Source organism: Hermetia illucens, chromosome 4 (assembly GCF_905115235.1).
Source record: "Hermetia illucens chromosome 4, iHerIll2.2.curated.20191125, whole genome shotgun sequence".
Taxonomy (NCBI): domain Eukaryota; kingdom Metazoa; phylum Arthropoda; class Insecta; order Diptera; family Stratiomyidae; genus Hermetia; species Hermetia illucens.
Genome location: NC_051852.1, coordinates 159824544 through 159848660, shown reverse-complemented (window position 1 = coordinate 159848660; position 24117 = coordinate 159824544). Strand labels below are relative to the sequence as shown.

Below are 24117 nucleotides of genomic sequence, written 5' to 3'. Positions count from 1 at the left end.
GAAAGGTAGAGATCCACTTACTACAACCCCGTTGAAAACTTTCGATAGCCACATCTCCTTAAAAAGTACATATACTTACTGAGGTTTCTTGATATTGTCATGGCAAAGATTAAATTTTCAACCTCATCTCCGGAGAAGGGAAGGCACGAAGGGGAGAAGGAAAGTGCCTTGACTGGAAGAACACTATACACAAGAGGAGCAACGCCAGCGGCAAAGGGGCACGGAATCTCATTGTGCACCTTTTGGGTAGGGACGAGGTAGGTATGTAATATTGGTATGTTGATGTCGCCTAGATGGTTTTCTTGCGTGTTTCACCATCTTATCCCAGCAGGAAACGGATGTATCCGAAAGATCGACCATGGATGCATCTACTTACTTCTTCCTTCCTTCCTAGGAGAGCAAACATAGATCTATTGCGCGTGTTTGCTTCCACCAAACTTCCCATAGAGGAATTTTGAACCATCATTCGTCTACTGATTCCATTATGATCCATTACCATTAATCAAAAATGACTCTTTAAAGAATCCCTGCCTGTGGTTCCCGTTGGGATGTGGCAAGTCATGAATAGCGCTGTGCAATGTATGTTGTTATGACAGATACTGCCACGTACTTACAGTGACTCGCAGCCATGTGCTTCCAACCATGTGGGCGTACACCAATGAACTGCATCACATACGCGGCACTAACACCAGCCTTTATATGCGGAATTTTGCTCCCGCAACTCTTACCGTGAGCGAAGATGTGCAAGAATTTTCCATCTCCATAAAACTTCAAAGAATGTACTGGAAGTTGAATTTCCTGTGTATAATTTTCTTGCTTCGCTGCAACCCCGTTGAAAAATTGCGGCAGAGTGAAGGCTCCAATTTTTCAATGGGGTTAGAATATTTGAAACTTCCGCTCTACACTCCTGGATGGGGTTGAAAATCCAGACTTTGGCATGATGATAGTAAAATACCTCCCTTGTGTGGCGCCATAACTTGTAATGGAGCCGGTGAGGATAAATGCCGTGAGTTTTCAATGGAACTGCAGAGGCGACTCCTCTTTTTCCTTTACATCCACCCCCATCTCCGAGCTGGGATTGCAAATTCAAACTTTATTCATGCATAAATATATTGATCTGTGTGATTTACCTTGCGGTCTGTTACATTTTCTTTAAATGAGAAGGGATTATTCATATTGTCCAGCAGTTGTTCTCTGCAAAACACTTGGCATATATTGATGTGGCAGGTACGGAAATGGATACCTCTGTCTATGGTTTCATCATCACGGTGGAAAAACCGAATGGTCATCTTGACTCAACAGAGAATCGTGACCGGTGGTAACCGGCGAGGCTATTATAGAATCGAACCCAATGTCTGGATTAACTCTCGACCCGCAGATGATCTTTTCCGACCGAATCAAAGCAGCCAATAAGGTTGGAGCAAGAGTCTCGGTCTTAAAGTTAAGGTTAATGGCAAACTTTAGGATGCAGCCCAGCCAGCTCTACGACGCGGAGGTATTGGCTGACATCTTTGCGTAAGCGCAAAGACGGGGAGCTTTGCGGGTAGCATGTCTACCGTGCTGCCTCAGATCCGGTTGTAAAAATGGTCGCGAGAGTGTGTGGTCCCGACATCACAAGCGCAAGGGAGAGGGATTCTATGGGAAGCGGCCGCTCGTGAACTTCGATCCGTGGCTGAATCGAAGGCATTGTCAGATTGATTCCTTACCCAACTTCAGACGGACATGAAGATTTTAAGTCTTACCCGCACGTAATTGAGAAGCCATGAACCCTTGGCTGTTTGTTCAGTAATGAGGTGACGTACGAGGTCGATCATACCTTTTTTTCTTATGGAACTTGAAGGCTTCCGAAGTTTTCCACCTCTCTCGTTTTGCTACAGGCAGTTAGCTAGGCGTAAGTCTGCTTAGTCTACAGGTCAATGGCTATTTGTGAGGATCCACAATTTCGGGGATAAATTCAAAACAAGTGTTCGCTTTACAAGAACTAAATTTTATTTCAACAAAAAGGCATAATAAATATCTTCTTTTTTTTTTGTACGTTCATTTCAACCGAAATTATTCATACTCTGCTGCAGGGATGAAGTTATAAATTTATTTTGTTTCGGATACTCGAACGCTTTCTTTCTCTTCTAAATTTTGCTTTTCCACCAACATTTCGGCGGGGCCTGTAATTGTAATTATTTAATACAAATGCATGAAAAATAAATGGATGAGAAGTAAATGCCAAAATGACACGGATATCTCTTGTTCGTAATTGTTTGAATGAAATGTCTGCTCTGATAAAGCGATCGATTACACATAAAAATCACTACCGTTCTTAACAGCTAACATTCAACATTCTTTTTACTTAAACGTAATTCATGTACATATTCTAAAATAGAAAACGATGCTTTGGGAACTCTTTTCTATGGAAATTACTTTCCTGTCGTGAATTTGGACAAGTTCTCCAAGAGACCGACATATGATGAGTGCTCGTAAGCCGTGCTCAGATCGGAAAGTTTTTCGGCAAAGTCATTGCTGATTCCTTTCTCCTCAAGAAGATTCATGAGAAGATCGTACAAATACTGCAAGGAAAAGTCAAAGTTTTGAGCAAATCTTAAGTTTTTGATAGATGGGAAGATCCTAAACACTTACCCCGTCTAAAACATCACCGGCGACTGCGTAGACTTTATCATTCCATTCACCCTTGAAAATGGTCATTTCGTCGATGCCGAACACATCATCTATGGTTAAATTTGCAATTAAATTTCTACTCCAATGGAATGAGGCACATCAAATTTCTCACCATATTCGCCCTCTTGTGCTTGTCCTTGTAGGTATGAACACGTAAATGATACTGTCGTATCCCCTTTGACGATATCGACTTCGAATTGCGGTCGGCTCTTCATTTCAGCAAACTCTCCTTTCTCCGCTGACGGGTCGATTTCGGCATCGTCATCGGCATCGACAGTGTGGTTCACGTTGAAGGAAATTACAATTCTAAATTAAACAAAAGCCTCATTATTAATTAAATGGTAAATGGGGAAAAAGTGGAAGGTCGAAAGAACACTTGTGACATTCTCAGATCTTGGAATCCGGTATAAAAATGGTAATATGCATTCAGAAAATCAACTTACTTCTCCTTATCTGTTTGTTTAGTTAATTCGACTTCGGCTCCATTTAGTTTTACTTTAAAGCCCTCAACTTCAGTTGGAATGGTTTTTATTTTTTGGGCTTTACGTTCTGCTACGATTTCTTCTGTGAGAAATTCAACTAACTCACGTTCTCCTGTGAAGAAAGAACAGGACTAAATAATAAATCAAAATAATTTTGCAGATATACATTTGTCAATATGAATAAGGAACATAGATAACTTACAAAAAAACAGTTCAATGAAAATGGCAGATATTATTGTACAAAAGATCTAGTGACTAATGTGGGGACAGGAAGTCTACTTTTTGTTCTTCAGCCTTTGTCCCGTTCACAAGTGGGGTCGGCTCATCGTGATCGGTTTCGCCATTTGGCTCTATCGAATGCCTGATCTCGGTGCAATCTCGAGGCTTTTAAATCCCCATGCATCGTATCAAGCCACCGTTGTTTAGGTCTGCCTTTTGGTCGTTTACCATCGACTTCGATGTTCAGACCAATCCTGGCAATTGAATTTTCGTTAGTGCGAATTGCGTGACTATACCATCGAAGACGCCTCTCTTGCAATTTTTCCACGATCGGTGCAACCCCGTAACGATTGCGTATATCCTCATTTCGGATGTGATCAAAACGTGCCACACCACTAGTACGCAACATTTGCAACATCTTTGTCTCCATTACCGCAACACGCCGTTCATTGTCTTTTATAGTCGGGCAACACTCAGAACCATAGAGGGCGACAGGACAGACGATATTGCGGTAAATTTTAGATTTGAGACGTTAGTTGATACGTCGATCACAAAGAACACCAGTTGTGGAACGCCATTTCATCCAGGGTGCGTTAATGCGTGAAGTAATTTCATAACGCGATTCTCAATTGGCTGATAGCGTTGACCCGATGTATTTAAATCGCTCAGTTCTGGGCAGATCACTGCCGCTGACAGTGATTGTGCGTTTTCTGGGGATCGGTCGTCAAAAATTCAGTTTTGTTTAGATTCAATCTGAGACCGTGTTGCATGTGGCGATCATTCCATTTTTGAACAAGTAGCTCGAGATCATTTTTGCCATGTGATGCTAGGAATCATCTGCATAAAGCAGTGTTTAGTGTGCTGGACGTTGGACGTCCCGTGTGATGGTGTCCATAACAAGAACAAAGAGGAGTGGTGAGAGAGCATTCCATGAAGAACACCAACAGAGACACGATGGAGTTTTGATAAACCGGCCATACTTCGAACTTTACTTTTCGGATCGTGGTAGAGCAATTGAACCCAGCGCACGATTTCTTCTGGCACTAAGTGCTGTCGTAAAGCATATCAGATGAGTTCGTGTGGCACACAGTCAAACGGCTTCTCTTCTGTTTCTCCATGAGTAACCGCGCAGCGTGTATTGCGTCATTACTTCCGCAGTTTTTGACAAATCCAGCTTGATTCATGGTTAATTCAACGATTTCACAAATACGGGTCAAGAATGCGTTCAAAAATCTTCATGATATGGGAAAGTAACCAGAACGGACGGTAATTTGAACATTCTGCTGGGCTACCTTTCTTGTTCCATATTGGAACAGTGGTACTTTCTTGCCAGTCAGATGGTGTTCTTCCTTTCTGAATAACCCGATTAAAGAATTCACTGAGCCACAGTGTTGGGTCCGGGCTCTTCGCTTTTCAGAACTCAGATGTGATGTCTTTAGGTCCTGTGGCTTTCGCCGATTTCATTTGTTTTATTGCCTCCTCGACCTCAGTTGCGCTGACATGAAAGTCCTGGGAGTTTAACGTGAGTACCTGCCGTGTAAGTATAATTCCACGGTCCTCTTCGGACACGGATTGATTTGGAGACCACAATCAGGGCCCCGCCATGACTGGTACAGCGGTACTGATTTATACTGAGTGCATGTTCAGCATTCATACCAGTGGATGCAAGGCCTATCTAACACCTCTGCCGCAACTAAGGAATACGACACTCGAGTTGTACAGTACAACTCCACAGCTTCGAGGAGCTCTGCCCGCGATGTAGGGATAACACAACCACCATGAAACTCCCAAAAGGGGGCTAACCTCAAATAACCGGGCCGAGAGCACATCCTCCAGAAATTCTCTTGGAGCATACGCTCTCAGAGGGCCGTCCCGGTCCCCATGATACAAATAACTTCCGATGAGGTTTCGTGGTCAGAGCCACTTCAGATGAGTCCTTTGTAGACTCGGGGCTGATTGCCCTCCTCGAGTACGTGGGAGCTGCTCCAAATGTCGGCAATGATTGTGGAAGTGGAGGGTGAGCAAATTCTTCAGTTGAAAGCTGCTCGAAGTATTTTCGCCATCTATCCGTTGCGGGTCGATGGTTGGTAAGCAAAGTATCATTCTTGTCATAAATGCAATAGAAGTGTTTGGTATCCTCTGTGCATTCGTTACGGCTATTGGGGACAGGAACTAATCAGTACCATTCAAGATAGATGAATACGGTAGGTAGCTGATCATAGGATTTTTTTTGGTCAAAAATTAAGTATTATTTGGGGTGATATGCCATTATTGGAGGCGAGGCATCAGCTCACTGGTTCAACGGTGCTGTCCATAAAGAATTTTTGTCAAAAAATCAGGCAGTAAATAAGAGAGATTACTAGTTATAATTATGGTACGTTTGCGTGAAACAGATGATCAAAAACGGCAAATATTGCGGGTAAACAACTTACACCACAATAACGCACCGTTGCACATTACTATCGCTGATTTCTTGAACAAGCATTCACATAATTTGGGTTTTCAAATTTGTTCAATTGCGTCACATCATTGGGGAGTAATGTGCGGAGTATATTGTTCTTCATCGATTCGGAGGTTTTCGACAGCGGAAACGAGAAGTGTATTTGCATTACTCAACGCTGGAAGGGAATTCCGGAGAAACTAATTGCTACTATTAGAGCAATATACGACCGTTCAAAATGTGATATTGAGGCTATTTCGCGCCAATGTTCGCTCACTATCCCAATGTTCTCCTTGGAACTTGCCCTTGCAATTACCGCAGATGCAGCTTTCGCATGGTGGAGGTTTATATGGGTTATCTTAGTGCTGGCCATTGACTCCGTTATTATTTGGAGTTCTTCTCCACTGTCGGAGTATCGCCCTCCTCCTCGACATGGCGCTATCGTGCGCGTCGCTGTCCACCCTGAGCCTTAGGAGTCATAAGGTTGTCCAACTTCTGCTCTTTACTGGACAGCAGGTCTACTTCTCTGGTTGATACAGTTCTTTCCGCCTGTATGGCTTCCGAGAGTGCTTCGAGGACCTCGGTGTCTTTCCTCGGCTTTTCCATATGCACGAGCACAGGAATGTTGCCAAATCGATAGTTAATATGGCGACTCTGACGTTTGATTACCTCCAGGGATCGGTCGTCTACCCCGATTGTGAGGAGTCTACACTTGCCATCCACTTTGCTTCTGAAGACTCTCCACAATCACATATGGTGATCCTCATTCTGAGCGATTAGGAGCTCCATGAGATCTTCCGTCTCTATTGTTCGGGAGAAAAACTGTCACGATGTGTGCTGCTGGGATATCATCTCCGGGACATGTTGACAGTTCTGCTCCTTCCCAGCCTGGCAATTTAGGAACTATAGTCCTAAGCGGTCCGAGTTTTCTCACCCCTTGGGTTCAGGTTTGGATTTTTTGGGAGCATTCCTTTCATGTGGGTTAATCATTGCTGCTTCTCGTTTTGTTGGCTCCGATAAAGGTGGCTTAGGTCTATCCTGAGCCTTCTTAAGGGCCTCTTCAAGCCTTCCTTCAGATAACGCAGGTACCATTTAGCACCTGCGCCACTGAGACCTGTTTCCTTCCTGACATCTGATATATTTATTTCAGACGTGCTGCTGCATGTCTCTGCTTTTTGAGCAGCGGTATTTGCGGTTATTGTCCTTGCAGCATGCCAATGATCACTTAAGATCCATTGCTTGTCGTCCCAATTTCTCCCTTCTTGGGTGTAATAACATGGCTCTCAGCATTTTGGAGATGTACCTCCGCCTGGTTAACACGTTCACTGCCGCTTCGAAGTAAATTAACTTTTTCATCCGCCTAACCAATTTTTTTGCGAATAAGCCTTCTTTAGAGTTGAAATGACATTGTTTTACATTTATTAATTATGTTCGAATGGATTAAAATAATTAATGAACGTCACTCTGTAGTCCGCCGCCCCGGAGAACAGTATTATGCGGCCAAACCCGCAACACTTGATTTTTTTTTAAATATCTAATTCCACAACGTACAGTTACTGAACCAAGTTATTATTTAGAAATGTGAAGGAAAACAGCCGACAAAAGGAGTTCAAAGAAAGAACGTGGTCAATTGATCCTTCTCGGAGCCTAGAGAGAACAGAACTAAACCTTTTAGAGGGCCTGCGAGGCAGGGGCCTTGGGTAAAGTAAATATGACCTGGACGTCACCGTGTCGTTCGCCGGAGTGGAGAACAAAAGATGGCTGACGTCACCGTGTCGTTCGCCGGAGTGGACGTGTTAATCAGTTTGTGTGCGGTATGGAGTCCCGCTTGTTTGGCTGTAGCTTTTTTTTTATTTTAATATGGGTACTCATTTGATTCCCATGAGTATGGGGGTTGGCAGGTCCGCCGTGCCGCCGGTTCGTGGTCAGCTAGGCCATGTAAAATCCTTATGGGACATGAGCAACTTGATTCGTACCAGAGATGTAAGGGTCCAGAGGTTGCTCGACGCTTCAGGTTAGTAGCCTTTCAATTTTTATTTTTTGCAATGAACCAAAAGGATATTGAGATGATCTACCGACCTTCCTGAGTGGCTAAGAAGAGGGAAGAGCGATCCAAAAAATACCTAAAAAGTTGGCGAAATTGATCGTGAAGGTCCGTCCGCTCCATCGCAGCGTCCGGTCGGCACATGCTTGCACGCCTCTGTGGTAGCCAGGCTCGGGAATATGGGGGGCCCTTTGAGTGCTACGACCCCTCACGTGTCTATACTAGTGCGAGGGTCCACACCGGATCTTGAAAATAATCGCACAAATATAGGGATTCGCGGAAGCCTAACGAGTTAAACTAAAACGCGAATTAAAGACCTGAAAAATAGATCCACGAAAGATCAGCCCCTTCAGGAATATTTCTGATTCTGATTACCAAATCAATCCGTGTTGGAAGAGTACCTTGGGATTATGCCTAAAAGGCAGGTTCTTACCTTCAACCACCAGGACCTTCATTACTTTTCGATCACCTTTCGTGATTTGATAGCCCTACAACTTCCCGATTATAGGAAACTTAATTGCATGCCGACTTCCTCTGAAAGTAATGCTTTCCTGGCGGGTGGAATCATGTAAGGGTTGTCGGCCGTGCATCCGTTCTGGTATACAGTGAAAAATTAAGATTGTGGCAGAACTGATTTTCACTATGGCAACGGCATGGCATGGCAATTTACTCGAGTTGAATTGAAAGATTTGACCCAATTACGTAAAGGGAATGTAAGTCCTGCCATGAGAAAATAATTGTATTCATCACGTGGGACCAGTAAAATAAACTAAGTTTAGAAATTATACCTCCCAGTGGTGTTACGCTCTCTGTGCAGCTAAGGATTGAATATATTATTCACAAACGAGAATACGATCAGCACCAATCAAGGGTTAATGTGCAATGCATTTGATAATTGACATTTGAGGTTATGCCCAACAAAAATTTTCTAGAAATCCGCAATTGCAAGAAAGGCCTTACCTTTTGTATGGACATGTCGTCCGCCGCATCCGCATTTGCAGGCCATGCTAGGATTAGTAATGCCCACAACGCCTAGCCGATCCTCGGGTCGCTTACACATGTGCCAAAGAGTTCTCGTGAATTCACGTTTTCCCATGGTACTTCGCATACCATTTGTTAATCCCATCAAGGACGGCAGTCTGAAGATCGTTTTCGCCAATCCACTCATTTTGGAAGTAATTTGTATTTCACGGAACTTTTAGATAATGTGAAAAATATGACAGAACTGGATCACTACCGGCGAACGGGCACCACACTTCTTTACAATTGGATGTCGCGTGAATGTGAAATGGAACAGTTGAATGGTGAAATTATCATTCCTTATTGGAAGTGGTACAAATGGAAATGGGAAAAACAAATGTCCAATATAACCTGGTCGTTGATAATGGTCCGTGTATTCATTCGAAGGTTGGGAAAATTGAATGAATGAAATATTTGAGTTGATTTGTAAATATTTTAAAAGGAAAATTACCATTTGACTGTTCCCTCCTTTCAGAGTCTCATTTGATAAATATCAGATTATTCTAAACAGCCGAGTCCTGGTGCTGTGAGACCGTCTTATCGGCCTGAAAAAAACTATAAAAACTGTCAAATAGATGAATAAATTAGCTAAAATGGGTAAGAATCTTTTACTCCTCCTTGCAAGCATTATAATCAAGTCCAATTTCGTAGGTGACAAATACAAAGTAGTGCCTGAGGACGTGGTGAACCATCCACATTGTCAACATGGACCCACTTTACTTTTCGCGCGCACAAGTCGTAATTCACAAGATCCAGAGTTCTTCTATGGATGTTCGGCTTGTAGAAGTAGGAAAGAGTGTCCTGTGTGGATTCCAAAAGATGAAGGCAGCTTGCAGTCGCGAAAGACTAATTGGTCAGAGAAACATTTCAAGTTCGGATTGAGTAGGAGGACCGTCCGCGAAAAGGTTGCGTCTCTATTTGGATTGGATTTGGATGTTCAAATTTTAGAATAATTTTTATTTGTAGATCCTTGCAACGAAGGCCAAACACCGGAGATATTGCCACGATTGTGATTCATTGTTTAGTAAGAAAGATAAAAGTGCGAGGACTCATATTGACCACGACGTTTTAGTTGGAATAACTGATGAAGGTTTGAAAGAACCAACGAAATTTCTACGACCCAAGGATGATGAGAAGACGCAAGCTCAGTACTTTTTCACAGATGAAACACTACGAACTTTCCATCGGATTTTTCGGAAGCTCGGGATCAGGTGAGAAGCGTACATTTTTGTTATATTTAGGCATTTGGATAGGTTGAAGTTGGGACGATAGAAAGGATTGCGAGATCCCGGATTTGCTGATGGTAAGACAAGAGTTCCAAGATTAAGTGAACAAAGAATGGTTCTTTCCTTCAATGTAAAGTATCTGGATGCGGCCCTGGATCCTAAGTTAAATTGGAGATTGAACATAGAATTGAGGATTAAGAAGGCCTGTGCAGCCTTCTACGTCTGCAAGGAGGTTTTCTCGGATACAGACGGCGTAGTCGCAAGTGTATTCCAAGCCTGTCGATGGCTAGAGCATGATCCGAGCCCTGTACGTAACGCAACCATTTTGACCGACAGTCAAGCCGATATTAAGGCATATTCCTGGCTGGTGGGACAGAGCAGGAACACGTTGAACAGTCTGAGCAACACGTTCAAGTTAACCCCCTTTGATTTCCCGGTCATAAAAACATAGAGGGGAATGAGCGGTCTGACGGACTGCCCAGGCGGATGTTTGCTCTTGGCACTACTTAGTAGTCGCTGACTTCAGATGGAGAAGGCTCACCACCAGCCCCAAGTCAATGCGGATTTGGTCCACCGCCTGCAAATACACAGAAGATTACGTCGGTCTACGCAGGGCACTGGCCTATAGAGGAACATTCCCTCAGAATCGGCATACCTTACAATTTGCATCGTCGAAGCTGCGGAGAGAAGAGAGAATCCCTCAGGCACTTTCTTTATAATTGTCCAGCTCCAGCTAGAGGCAGACCACGGACACTAGGTAAACCATTGAGAGGCTTAAGGAGGTTTCTAGTTGCAAGTTGAGAGAGTAGCTATCTTTCGTGAATGCTACGAACTGACTCTGAAGATCTGAGTCGGCTGGATTCTTCCGCTACCCCTTGTTCTTACCACAGCAGTCATGGTCTTAGTAGTCTGTGGCCCCGCAGCGCTAAATGCTAAATAAAAACCTAAGTAAGATTTTAAGTGTGAAATTCTGGCCCTGGTGGTAACTCTGGTTTGTAGATTTTGTTACGATGAGAGTACGGCGTGGCATCACCTTGGCACCAACGTGGCCTCCATGGCTGTCAACCAACTAAACTCCCCTAACAGGTTTGCCAGTCGTGAACACCGACTCCGTGAGATAATATGAGGAACCGGATGGCACGTGCTGGAGTTAATCCGAATGCTAGCAGTTCGCCGAGATGAGGGCCGTTCTTGATTCTCAAATCGTAACTTGCTGTCAGGATACAGGGATTTTATCATGCGCGTTGACTCAATAGTCAACAAAACTAAACCCACTTGGGATAAACTGCTAGCTCTGCGCTGACTCTGACATCTACGCGACGAGTGGTTCCCTTTTCATGCGGGGGAGGGGGACATGAACGGATCGGAGAAACGTCTGTAAATTCTTTTCTTGATTCGCTCCTTGAAACTTTTTTTTCTTCTTTGCATCTATTCCCGTCATTGATGCTTCATTTCAATTGTTTTCGTGTAATAAAAATTCTATACGCCAATCCATCATGAATTGTTATCGGTTGATGCTCCAATTGAGGACTGATAGCCGCAACAAAATTTAATCCTCTCAGGGTGGATATTACCCCGACTTTTTCAGATCAGAAGAACCTTTTGAGGTTCTATGTAAAAATTATATGGGCACATAATAATGATAGTTATCCTTTGAAATAACACATTGTGGCTACCCTTCTACTCGGAAGAATGCTCAAATATCTGAATTAGGTTTCGCTGGTATCAACGTCAGTGGCTCTATGCGAGGTAGGTTGTGGGACCGCAATCGCGGCTCCTCGACATTTTTTCGTGCACTTGGAACACCTCACGAATCCTTAGTTGGAATTTGCGGTGCAAAAGGCAACGTCACGTACAAGAAAAGTCCCACCGAACGTGGAGCTGATTTTTCATAGGAGAACTGTTCGCACATACGCCACCTCACACCCAAGAAAAACCCCTTTTGGGCGGTACAACTTTGCTTTGTCCTGGAATCTCTACACTTCATGGCCAAACTAGAATTAGGAGAAAACACAAGTTTTGTCAAGTTGATTGTCTTCTCAAAGTCGGTCCGCGGTACTACCTCGTGTCCCCATCCACATCAATATCACACACCATCTTTAGTTTTTCTCCATCGGCAAACTAAAAAAAAACAAACGACAATAAGCTTGAAGCATTCATTGGTCCCGTCGCATGCAAAAGTAAATTTCAGACTCTCTGGATTGTATGGGTCAGGAGGGCAGAAGTTTGTCAAAATAACGGAAAAATTCAATTTTCAATCCTATCTCCGGTGGGAATGAGGAGTTTAGCGAAGGGGAAGGAGGAGGTCTAAATCTTCAAAATCGATGAAACTCCGTGGCGGTCCTTCTCTAAAAAGTTACGGCCTCTCACATTAAGGTTTTTGAAATCATTATTATTAAGTTTGAATTTTCAACCCTACAATATTAGGGAGAAAGGGGGGGAGGGTGTAGAAGAAAATAAAGCTCTTCCCCCCCTCCCCTAAAAAAATTAAGACACCTCAAAATGGGGCTATTTTCATATCAAAGTGGTCGTGGTTAGCTTTGAGCCCTATCTTCCCAAGCGGAATAGTAAGGGAGAATTGGGAGAATCTTTCTCCCAAACTCCATTAAAAAATCGCGAAGATCAGTCCCCCTTTAAATAGTTATGGCGCTTCAAATATATATATTATATATAAAGGACCGATTACTACCTGTAGCCATTTTCTGTCACATTGCTCCCAGGGCAGAGGTAAGGCAGCGTCTGATGGGCTGCCTTTGCCCTGGACGAAACCGTCAGTCATTCTGTTCATTCTGTTGGCAACCCCAACATTATCATGTTGATATCAAAATCCTCCCCATTTAAAGCGCTGTAACTTTTTAAGAGAGGATGACCGCCCCGGTTTCCCAGTGTAATTTGAGAGAGAGAGGACCTCCTGCTTCTCTCTTCATACCCTCCTTTACCCCTACGGGGATAGGGTTCAAAATGAAACTATACAGTTTTGCCATAAAAATAGCTTCACTTTGACGGGTCATCGCTTTTTAATGGAGGGTGACCACCGCAATTTCTTAACGGGATTGGATAGGCGACCTTCTTCTTTCTTTTACATATCTTCTCTATCCTCCCCACTTATGAGGTAGGGTTACAAATTCACAGTTTACAATGATGATATAAAAAACACAACACACCTTCGATACTACTGTGAGGGACGTTAAGGCGTCCCACGTGCTATGATCAGCAGCTGAAGATGTGGAAGGAGCATTCCAACATGATTGGCAATCGTATAACATTCGTTAAAGTTTCATCTCTTGAAGAAGATATGGGTCCCTTAATGGTGCCCGCGAAACAATTCTTTTCAGCTCTTCCATTTTTTGTCGAGTTAGTACTTTCACTTATCGTAAATCCTGGGTATCTGAGATCCTTCTCAAGAAGTTGAAGAAGCGGACCATCGTTAAGATTTCGTAAAGGGGTAATCGTTTTCAGTATGGCAATGGGAAGATTATTTGCGTTCTCCTTCCTGCCACAAAGATAGTAGCTTAAATAATCCTAGAAGCCTTGAAAGTTTGATCGACAGAGAGCAGACTATTTTCCCTTTCAGGTCTTTCGTACCGACACTAACATCTTGCAGATCATTGTGAAGTATCGCGCAGAGTAAAATTCTTCGATCTACCTAATTTTCATCAATTTTAAGAAGGCTGTTTTTGACTTCCCTTAGCAGGAGGGTCTTCCGGAAAAATTAACAGAGAGAGAAAGGGAGAGACATATGTATGTCCGCACGAATTTGAGATTCAAAGTGTGTTGCATTATGCCACCGATTTCTCCTCCTTTTTAATCGTTACGCCCTTCATGCCTAAGTTGTTTTTCATCAAACACGATTACTTTTCTTTCTGCGTCCTGACCTTTACCCAAAATGTTTTATATTTGAAGAAAGAGGCAAGGTATTGTAACGAACGGAAATGTTGGAAAGGATCAAGACGAAGCCGACGCTGAATAGATTCGCCAGTACTACTGCAGCTCCACTAAAGTGTTTCGGCGACAAGCGCTTGTATGTCATGCTTTTTTACTAGCCAGGGAATCTGAGAGGATTCTTTTGTACCCATTACGATTCCGCTTGCATACTTATTGCCGTCTCTTGATCTTGTAAGGAAGTTTTGCCCCCTTTTGTTGTTGGACCATGCTTATAGTGGGCGATACAGTTGATTAACGCTGAAAGTACTGCCAGTCCAAAGCGAATATTATCTGGTTGGGTTTCCGGAATACTTTCGGGGATCGTTTATCGAGCATTGATTTCTGCTGGCTGCTGGAAATTGCGCAATTTCGTGGGTTATCTAATGAGAGCTTTATCCTTCATTTACATCGTCATAGTGAGAGCGGTACATGGTTGGATTTATATATTTGCCAGCCAGCAAGAGCGCTTGGTACTTCGACGGCTTACGTGGGTTTCCTCATCAAAACGACGCCTTTTCAAGTTGAACTCGAACTTTATTCAACATGGGTCTGACATTTATCGTTTCGAGAAAGCTGGTATTTTCGGTCCTAAGGACGTTGACCTAAGATCGCAATAATACCAACGATACGAAGAAGCGTCACCGTCGATTCTATTACACCTCCGTTCTCGATATTCGTTCCAGGGGTGAAATTCGATTATATACGACAGTGACCAAGAGAAGTCAAGGATGGTTGGGAGGCTCATAGATCACGCCTGAAAAACAGGCGTGCTTAAAGAGGACTGAGGTCGAGGATTCAATCTGTCATGGATTTCTCTCGCTTGATCGCGGCTATTACTTTAGGTTTTTATTTGGATTTGGTACAAGTGGGAGCGAATGTACATTAATCTGAGGACAGCTGCCGGGAGTAATCACTAAACAGTAGCGAGAGTGTCACCTGATTACGTGGCATTTGGACGGAGTCGATGACGTGTTTTCTCAGCTCGTTGTCAACCGAAAATTTGTATTTAGGCCTTGACTTTGAAAGTGAAAGTTCGAACTCGCACAGGGCTTACTTGTCTCTCCCACATTTTCGCTCGTTAACGTAGTTTCCGAAACTCCGAAGTAGTTTCAGTAGTTTCCCAAACTCCGAAGCTGGGAATCATTGAGGACTCAAGGCGCCTAGTTTTCGCGGGTAATTCCTGTGATAAAGCTTCATGTAGTGCGTTTTTGCCCTGATGCGTGCAGAGTAAATGGCATCTCTGTGAAGAACGCTCATCTCAACCCCAAATTTTCAGTGGCTTCTTACGACTAGATTCATTATGGGTCGAGACTTGAAAAATGCGTTTTAGAAAATTGTTCTGGATGGGGTGTCTAAGAATTAGACTCCCTGTACAGTCGCGGGGTGAGTGCTATATCAGTTCATGATTGTACTGTTTGGGCTCTGCAATGAATTTGGAACTATACAACGGCGGATGGATAGTCTCCTCCTTGCCGCTTCAAGTATTTGAAGATCTTGATGACATACTTTGGTCACCATCTGCTGTGTCTGCGAAGTGGATCTCTATAAGGTGCACACATCTTCATTGCGCGTTTTGCTGGTCTCAGTAGCCTATCCTGGTCTTCATGGTGCAATCTTAATGTGAAGGGAACTGGAATATATAAAAAGATTTTCTACATTATTCATTCCGGCTAACTTCGACTAGTTTTCAAGTTGCTGGGATAGGTTCGACCTTGTGATTGCCGAACTAGAATTCCAGGGTTGTTAGGAACCGGTGACGGTAGCACATTGGCGTAGGTGGTACGCTATACCCCACATAGAGGTTTGCGATAACCATGGATTTCGTCGGCATTTCGGTGCATGTATATTGTGGGATGTCGGTGTTATCAGAGCTTTAGGATTGACTTTATAATTGGGGTGATTACTATGTGTGATAGTAAATTCTATACTGAACTTCACAGCTTTAAAGATACTGGGTTAAGGGTAATTATTTACGCATTCGTTATTTCTAATAATAAGTAATATTTGACTTCCGAATCCTCCTAGTGCCACTGTTTTAGAACATTTCAATTTACATTAGATCGCACGTTTCAGCTATTATTAATTAACTGTATTTTCTGTTTCCAGGAAAGTAGTTTGCATGGGTGCCCCGCGACTTCACGAGTACCTCAAGATTCATTCGAATGGGATTCAAAGTTACCTTTTGGATATTGATAAAAGATTCCTGGATTTCTACGGGGACGACGAGTTCGCATGGTATAACATGTTTAACAACTATTTTTTCCTTGGAAATCGACAACAAGATGAGTTCGAGAAATTTCTGGTGGACACATTGTAAGATTTTTAGCCTGTATTGACGGTATTTTCGATTTTTATTTTAATTTGAGCTTTTCTCGAATGTGATGATGTAATTATTCCAGGATTTAGAATATAAAAAGCATAGGCCCGGATAAATATATTAAAAAGGTAGTAACATGTGCCTCGAGAAAGCTCTTCGAGAGGATGGGGGGGGGGGGGGACTCGAAACTGGCATCTTTGTCGAAATTCTCCCATTCCCCTATTTTTCTTTTGGCTCAAATTTTCTTGCTATGTCCTTGTTCTTATGAGAAGTCACATGTAATGACTTGATGGATGGGGCGGCCATCCTAAGTGGTTGGAGACAACTAAGAGGGTAGAACTATCCCGGAAATCCAAAGAGTTGGCGAAAGTAACCGTGCCGTGCAAATATTGCATTATTGTTCGCCGACAGCTAGCAGAGGAAGGAAGACTAGCCCTCAGCCTTCTTTCCACAGGTATGGTTAGGAAATTGGAGTGGAGGGAAGAAATTGAGTTGAGGAGCTAAGTGGGAGGTTGGTATATTGAACAGGGATTGTATTATATTGTCCAAAGTAAATGCGTTCTAGGGCCGTGTGGTGTTCCTGGTTATGGAGGGATAGTTGGATGAATCATGTTGGTTCATGAAAGGGATGATTATTGTGTGGTGTGGGTTGGAGGTTTTACAAGCGCTGCCCTAGCTTTGGTGAGGGTTAGAGGTGGTCGCCTCATACAGGCGGACATTTATTGCATTTGTGACGTCAAGGAGATAAAGCTTGTCAAGAATTTCCTACGAAGAGTGCATGAAATTAACCAGGTTGATTATTTTCTGGTGTGATGACGTTTACATGAGGAAGGTATGATTGCTCTCCTTCAGAATTAACTTCACTGCATTATATTCCGCATGTTTCGCGGCGATCATAATAGTTGGGTAGATACTCGTCTGCCTGAGGGAAGTGTTGAATGGGATGAGCTGGTTGCAATGTTTTTTGATTTTGTGGGAGAGGCGTGGATTATAAGGGCCGTAAGTTTTTCATTGCCTACTGTGTAATTCTGTGTGGTTGTTTCTATCTGTTTTCGTTGCTGCGGGGCGGATTGCTGTTATGCTTAGAGTCTAGGCTTCTTGATCCTTTCTAATGATATGTCCTCATATTTTGGAAAACTACTGGAAAGAGTTCATGATAGAAGGCAACATTTTTCAGTAATAGGGATCACAATATGGAGCACCATACCAGAAAATTTAGTTGTGCTGCTGGTTCAGAGGCACTTTTTCCGTCAGCGAGAAGGATTGTGAATTAGAGCCTTACGACACTCATACTACTGAAGCAGCAAGATAGGATTGTGATGTGCCTTGTCGAGATTTCTGATACGTATCATATTTTTGGAGACGCGCGGGTAGTTTTCATACCAAAAGCGGGCAGGCGCGACCATGATTCCGCGAAGGACTTTCGACCAATCAGCCTCGCCTCTTTCGAGTTAAAGACTCTAGAGCGCGTACTGGACATTCACTTAAGGATGATTATGAGAAAACGCCCATCTCCTAGTCTCAGTACGCCTATCTCAAAGGCATATATATATATAGAAACCGCTCTCTACGAGTGAATGTTGTGGCGTATGCCGACCACTTGGTGATTTTGGTGTCCGGAGTGTTTCCCTCCGTTATAAGTGACATCATGGAAAGAGCATTGGGAAAGGTGTGTGACTGTGAGCTGTAAGTTGCGGAGCTGATGCTATTCTCAACCAAAATTCATTTCCCGCGGCTAAAGGAACAAAGATTGGTTTTTCCTCTAATGTAAAGTGCTGGGTAATCCTGGATCCGGAGCGAAATTGGAAATTGAACATAGGACTGAAAGTTAAGAAGGCTTGTATAGTTCTGCAGTCTGCCGCCGGTTTTCCACTTTGCCCTGGTTGGAAGGTCCACAGCAAAGTTTCTCGTGAAGTTCAGCTTGCATGTGACATAGTCCGTGGGGGATGTCCAGATTTCTCGAGGTATTTCATCTAGGATGTTGCTGTGGCCGTAGGACTTCGCTGTCCAGCATCCGGACTCACGTAGTCTGACAGCACTGCACGCTGCAACATATTTGATGTGGAGGTCTAGGGGGAGGAGATGAAGGAGTACATTGAGAGCATCTGTCGGGGAGGACTGCAGAGCCCCCGCAGCACCTGCACACGCGGTTCTTTGAATCCTATTAAGCTTCGTTCTATTGTATTTGTTCTTCAAAGCCTGCCACCATACAATAAAGCCGTACGTTAGGATCGGACGCACTACAGCGGTGTACATCCGGAGAACCATCCTCGGCCGGAGACCCCATTTCTTTGCAAAGGTTCTCTTACAGGCATAGAAGGCTATACAGGCCTTCTTAACCCTCAGTTCTATGTTCAACCTCCAATTTAGCTTAGGATCCAGGATTACACCCAGATACTTTACATTAGAGGAAAGAACCAATCTTTGTTCATTCAGCTGTGGTAGATGGAATTCAGGTATCCTTATCTTGGTATACAGGTACACCTTTCGCTACGCTCCCTCCATGATGTCGCTCCCGATTCCTACAAGATTACGATGGTTTGCACGGGGCACTGGCCTATAAGGGACTATGCCGTCAAATTCAGCATACCCTGCTATCCTCATAACCGAAGCTGCGGAGAAGAGGCCTAGCTCTAGTTAGAGCCAGGGTGTCGTTACTAGATGAACCATTCTATTAGAACTTCAGAAAGATCTTTAGCTGCAGGGACGAAGAGCTTGTGTTCATCGTGAATGCTACGGGATACGGGCTCTAAAGATCTGAGTCGACTGGATTCTGCTCCTTTGATCTTACCATAGCAGCCAAAGTCTTTGGAGCTTTTGATGTCGAAACGGCGCACCAGAGCAGTAATTGGGCTCCTTGGAACAACCACTGATACGTACCAAATGGGATCATGGAAAGTCCACAAAACTTTTCTTACCTGAAATGTCTAACTTCCGGTTTTCAGCTTGTTATTGTTTTCCTATTTACCTTCATTGCTACAAATACTGAAATATAAGTGTTATAATTTTTTTCTTCCAGAAATGAAAACGTCCTGCTTTTCGTGGACCCGCCCTTCGGATGTCGATCAGAACCGCTCACCCAATCCATCAAGGAAATATCTAGAACTTTTGGACGATTAAATAATGCCAATCAATCGCTTCTACCAGTGTTTTGGATTTTCCCCTATTATATGGAGAATTACGTGAAAAATTCCATGCCAGAAATGGAAATGTGTGACTATAAAGTTGACTACATGAATCACAACTCATACAGCAGCGACAAGGAAACTTCGCGAAAATTCGGGAGTCCAGTGCGCATTTTCACCAACGTTCCACTGAAGCAAATCGAACTGCCGGAGAGTGAGGGTTACAAGTACTGCTCCCTATGTAAGCGTTGGGTTGCCGCGGAGAATCAGCATTGTACGTACTGCCGCGATTGTCCATCAAAAAACGGGCAATCTTACAGACACTGTCAACTGTGCGCTACTTGCGTGAAACCAAACTATGTCCATTGTCGCTCATGTGGGCGGTGCACTCAAGCAAGCGGTCACTCGTGCGCAGAGTATCAAGCGGCCCTGAATTGTTGGATATGCCGGAAACGGGGACATTCAGAGAGGAAGTGCACAGCCTGGACGGAAATTCTGAAGCGGACAGGTGCCAAGCACGGCGCTAGCAATGTCCGCAAGGGCAAACGACGATGTCTTATTTGTAGTGTGGTTGGGCATAATGAGAAACGGTGCCCGCAAAGGGAACGACTGCTAAAGGAGGTTACTTTTCTAGGACAAGTTTCAAACATTTTCGATTAGTTTAACTAACACTTTATTCGAATGTTTCTTTTCAATTAGACATGCTGAGTTTGAACATAAATTTGTGTACTTTTTAACGATTCTGTTTTGTACAAAACTTTCTTGACAATGCGTTAGACGCTTTTTAGTTCTAATGTGTAAATAAAAATAATTAGAGAACATCAAATAAAAAGTTTACTAGAAATAATTTCAATTTAGAGCAAAGTTGTGGTCTGCATACGCTAGTTGCTACCCTGTAATTTTCTGATGATTATTCTGCTTTTAAATTGAATGGAATCGAGTTCTAGAGCGTGACTGATTTGAAGCGCTATCTCCTTGAAGCGAGCGTCAGCTACCTTTGCCTGGAGGTGTGTCTTTGAACTCATCTTTTAAGTAGTCACCGTCGATTTCCTTAAACTCGATATTCTGCGCTTTCATTGCTTTCTGGAAATAAGTTGAGTTAGAAACAACAAATTGACGGTAGGGGAAGAGGTGTTACCTTCACGCATTCTTGATAGACTTTAAATATCGGAGCACACATAGAGTCGTCGGTTTGCCCCTTGAGGAACTTCTCCGAGAACCAGTTGTTGAAGCAGGCGTCGTATTGCCGCTTTAATTCAGTACATTCCTCGCCGATGCTGTTCATGTTTGCCCCATTAAATCTGGAAGATGTTGGGATGATAGTGTTTAAGTTGGAAGTTAGAAGGACAGGCTACTAGTAAGGTTAATTCCTATCAGGGTCTGGCTGTGGCGCGGCAAGATTCGCGGCATTCTAAATTTATTTCGAATGTTGCGAGTGCGAGCTGACAGATTACGCCACCGGCGGTCTCCACTCAGTTTTGACCTCGCCACAGGAGTGGAGAGCAGACTGCCATGAAGGGACGGCAGATATGTCAGATATAAAAACATAATGGCTGGACTTCTACTTCAACTGACAGGGGACCTGAAAAAGAAAAAGGACTTCGACTTCGACTCAGCTTACATTTTTGAGACGTGGAAAACTTGTTGTTTGAGATATTGAATTTAATTTGATTTTAACAGAAAATATTTTACTTAAATAAAAAAATAATTTACAAATTAATTAATGAAGTAAACTAATACAAAATTGGTGGCCCCGGAGCACGCACCATAATTGCGTGAACAGCAATTAGTCCTAGCTCCAGCCACGTCGCTGGCGCGGTCGTCTGAATCATCGCCGCCGTCGCCGCCACGTCTGTTATCACGGTCGCAGCAGCCGTCACCGCCGTCGCGCCTGTTGTCACGGATGCAGCAGCCGGCACCGCTGTCGTTACAGACACCGCAGCCCCAGACGCCATCACCGCTGCCCCAGTCATCAACACTAGCCCAGCCGAACGTCATCATCACAGGTACCAATATCACCGCAGCCCCAGACGCCATCACCGCTGCCCACGCCGTCAACACTAGCCCAGCCGAAGGCCCCGCCACCATCGCCACCTATCAGCAGACGCCGCAGTTGTAAGATTATGTGAAATTCGGTTTTACTTCAAGTGTGATTGGTAAAAATAAAATTTAAATTGCCGCAAGAGACGGCGTCGAGGTGTTTACCGAATCATTCGTCGGTGGATCTCCTTTCGCCTGCTTTCCGCTCTTTTGGCGAGCTTTCGTAGTTCTTGCTGGTCTGCGCATCACTTTGGTGTACGTCGTTGGCGTTTCATTTGAAGGTGTGACCTGCCGTGTCAAATAGGGCTTTAGCTGGAGTCGGTATTACCGCGGTTTCCTTCCCACAAATTCGTATCGTAGCTTTAGCTTTTTGGAATGTGGGTTGACGGCAAAGACGCGGCAGGTCCATTGGACCCGCAAGTGACCGCCCTCGCTGTGCGCGTCCCTCCGTTTTGGCGGCGGAACCCGGAACTGTGGTTCGTGCATTTGGAAGCAAAGTTCCAGATGTCCAGCGGACGCGATCCGCTTCAATCACGCGGTGGTCGACTTGGACGAGGAGTCCATCGTGCTGGTGACCGACGTAGTGAAATCGGCTTCATACTCGCTGCTGAAGACCAAATTGATCAGGCGCCTGTCAGTGAGTCGGCAAAATTACATCACTTGCCGGCAGGCCTAACGTTGGGAGATCGAACTCCGAGCCAATTGCTGCGCGAAATGAAGCAATTGGGTGGGAGTAAGCTCGACGACGCTGGACGCTCAGCGTTCGGGCGCCAGATCACGAGCTCACTCGCGATCTGACACTCGAAAAGGGCGATCAGGTAGCAGGTCATCAGGGCAGTCCACGGACCGAGTGATTTGCTGGTATCATCGCAGATTCGGCGAGGAAGCCACTAAATGTACGATCCCTTGTAAATTCGCGCCTACCGCAAAAAAACTAGGTCCGCGACGGCCACCCAGAACACAGCACCACGTCGCCTAACAATTTACGACCCTCTCAGCAGGCGCAACTACCTCGTGAATACTGGTGCGGAAGTTTCGGTTCTTCCCGTACCCCAACACCATAAACTATTTCCACAACCTCTGAAACTAGCAGCGGCAAATTCCTCCCGTATCAACACCTATGGGTATAGGCAAGTAGATGTGAGCCTTGGCTTGCGTAGGACATTTTCGTGGCGTTTCATCCTGGCGAATGTCAGCTTCCCCATACTAGGTGCAAACTTCTTGTGTCACTATGGATTGCTGGTGGACTTGCAAAACAAGTCTCTTATAGATTTCACGACCAACCTGAATTCGTCGGGACAAATGGTATCTCACCTGGGCAATAATCTTTCCGTTCTTTTAGAAGGCATTACCGACTCTCGTGTTCGGGCACTTCTCCAAAAGTTCAGCCAAATTACTACCGAGTGTAGTCTCTCCAAACCAGTGAAGCACAATGTGCAGCATCACATTAACACTACTGGTTCCCCGATCTTCTCGAAGGTGCGTCCTCTACCATCCCAGAAACTGGCAATTGCGCGGAAAGAGTTTGAACAACTCGTTCAAAAGGGTATCTGCAGGCCCTCAAACAGCTGTTGGTCTTCCCCACTGCATATGGTCCCTAAGCCAAACGACGAATGGCGCCCATGTGGGGATTACAGAAGGCTAAATGCACAGACTGTTCCTGACCGATATCCAATTCCAATTATCCACAACTTTGCGCATCACCTCGCGAATTGCCGCATCTTTTCGACCTTGGACTTGAGCAAGGCTTAACATCATACCCTGCAGCTTCAGAAGACATTCCAAAGACGGCAATATGCACACCCTTTGGACTCTTCGAGTTCACCCGGAAGACTTTCGGATTGTGCAATGCGGCGCAAACCTTTCAAAGGTTCATCCACTCGGTCCTGCGAAACCTCGACTTCTGTTTCGTATATTTGGACGATGTTTTGGTCGCTTCTTCCTCAGAGTCTGAGCACTTAGCCCATCTAGGTTGCATTTTTCAACGTCTCTTTGAGGCCGGGTTAGTCCTAAACGTTGAGAAAGTTCCTTCAAACACAGATGAGATCCTCGGACACTCCATTTCCTTCCTTCAGGGGAATTGGAAGGCGTTACAAATCCTTAAATATCTGAATAAATAGATGCGTTAGCTGATGCCAATGTGTGAAACATTTGATGCCACTTTGACCTCCTAACTAATCTCATTATCACAATTAGCTTCACTAAAGAGATTACACAAATGCATGGCGGCTTAGGTAAGTTTTACCGCGTAACATGAAAGGGGTTAGTAGCGGGCGAGCTGCACCAATTCCACTGAACACACTACTTACCATTAATTTTCTAGAATTGGTCCACCGTAGATTTACAAGTTTTCTAATTGATTAGGTAAGTGAAGATGTTTTTATGTCAAAAATCACCCAATTCGAAAAGAAACTGGCACCTGCTAACCTGCCACTACCAAATTTTGACACTTGATGTGCTGATAAAGATGTTTCGTTTTATGTCTTGGCAGTTGACTGTTCCGATTCCAATAGTGGAACAGGAGTTGGGAAAGGCAATGGAGGCGCTTGTAGTTGACTTAAAAAGACCATCCAAGATATCTCTACGTATTTGACTGGTCAGTCATAGAAC

At 44.1% G+C, this 24117-nt stretch overlaps 3 protein-coding genes across 3 annotated transcripts; 1 reads left to right on the top strand and 2 right to left on the bottom strand.

Annotated features, from left to right (window-relative positions):
* Positions 1-1966: 1966 nt before the first annotated feature.
* On the bottom strand, positions 1967-9148 carry LOC119654794 (complement component 1 Q subcomponent-binding protein, mitochondrial). Its single transcript, XM_038060343.1, has 6 exons — positions 8816-9148; positions 3114-3264; positions 2783-2976; positions 2632-2720; positions 2420-2561; positions 1967-2162 (listed from the first exon to the last, which is right to left on the bottom strand). Exons 1-6 carry the CDS (start codon positions 9021-9023, stop codon positions 2089-2091), a joined length of 858 nt encoding a protein of 285 aa, XP_037916271.1. The 5' UTR covers positions 9024-9148; the 3' UTR covers positions 1967-2088.
* A 93-nt stretch (positions 9149-9241) lies between these two features.
* LOC119654793 (rRNA N6-adenosine-methyltransferase ZCCHC4) lies at positions 9242-20288 on the top strand. Its single transcript, XM_038060342.1, has 5 exons — positions 9242-9262; positions 9351-9472; positions 9527-9780; positions 9842-10086; positions 19362-20288. The coding sequence occupies exons 2-5, from the start codon at positions 9451-9453 to the stop codon at positions 20125-20127; spliced, it is 1287 nt and encodes a 428-aa protein (XP_037916270.1). The 5' UTR covers positions 9242-9262; positions 9351-9450; the 3' UTR covers positions 20128-20288.
* On the bottom strand, positions 20204-23974 carry LOC119654795 (TP53-regulated inhibitor of apoptosis 1-like). Its single transcript, XM_038060344.1, has 3 exons — positions 23817-23974; positions 20606-20768; positions 20204-20550 (listed from the first exon to the last, which is right to left on the bottom strand). Exons 2-3 carry the CDS (start codon positions 20750-20752, stop codon positions 20455-20457), a joined length of 243 nt encoding a protein of 80 aa, XP_037916272.1. The 5' UTR covers positions 20753-20768; positions 23817-23974; the 3' UTR covers positions 20204-20454.
* Positions 23975-24117: the final 143 nt, after the last annotated feature.

Bases quoted from the DNA above. Each gene is read 5' to 3' on its own strand.
- LOC119654794 (XM_038060343.1), bottom strand. From the start codon at position 9,023: ATGAGTGGATTGGCGAAAACGATCTTCAGACTGCCGTCCTTGATGGGA. The intron at 2,977-3,113 runs GTAAGTTGATTT...TGTTTAATTTAG, and splicing joins AAACAAACAGATAAGGAGAA to AATTGTAATTTCCTTCAACG. The intron at 2,163-2,419 runs GAAAGTAATTTC...TTACAATTACAG, and splicing joins CTTGTCCAAATTCACGACAG to GCCCCGCCGAAATGTTGGTG.
- LOC119654793 (XM_038060342.1), top strand. From the start codon at position 9,451: ATGAATAAATTAGCTAAAATGG. The intron at 9,781-9,841 runs GTTGCGTCTCTA...TTTTATTTGTAG, and splicing joins GGAGGACCGTCCGCGAAAAG to ATCCTTGCAACGAAGGCCAA. The intron at 10,087-19,361 runs GTGAGAAGCGTA...TTTTTCTTCCAG, and splicing joins TTTCGGAAGCTCGGGATCAG to AAATGAAAACGTCCTGCTTT.
- LOC119654795 (XM_038060344.1), bottom strand. From the start codon at position 20,752: ATGAACAGCATCGGCGAGGAATGTACTGAATTAAAGCGGCAATACGAC. The intron at 20,551-20,605 runs GTAACACCTCTT...ACTTATTTCCAG, and splicing joins TCTATCAAGAATGCGTGAAG to AAAGCAATGAAAGCGCAGAA.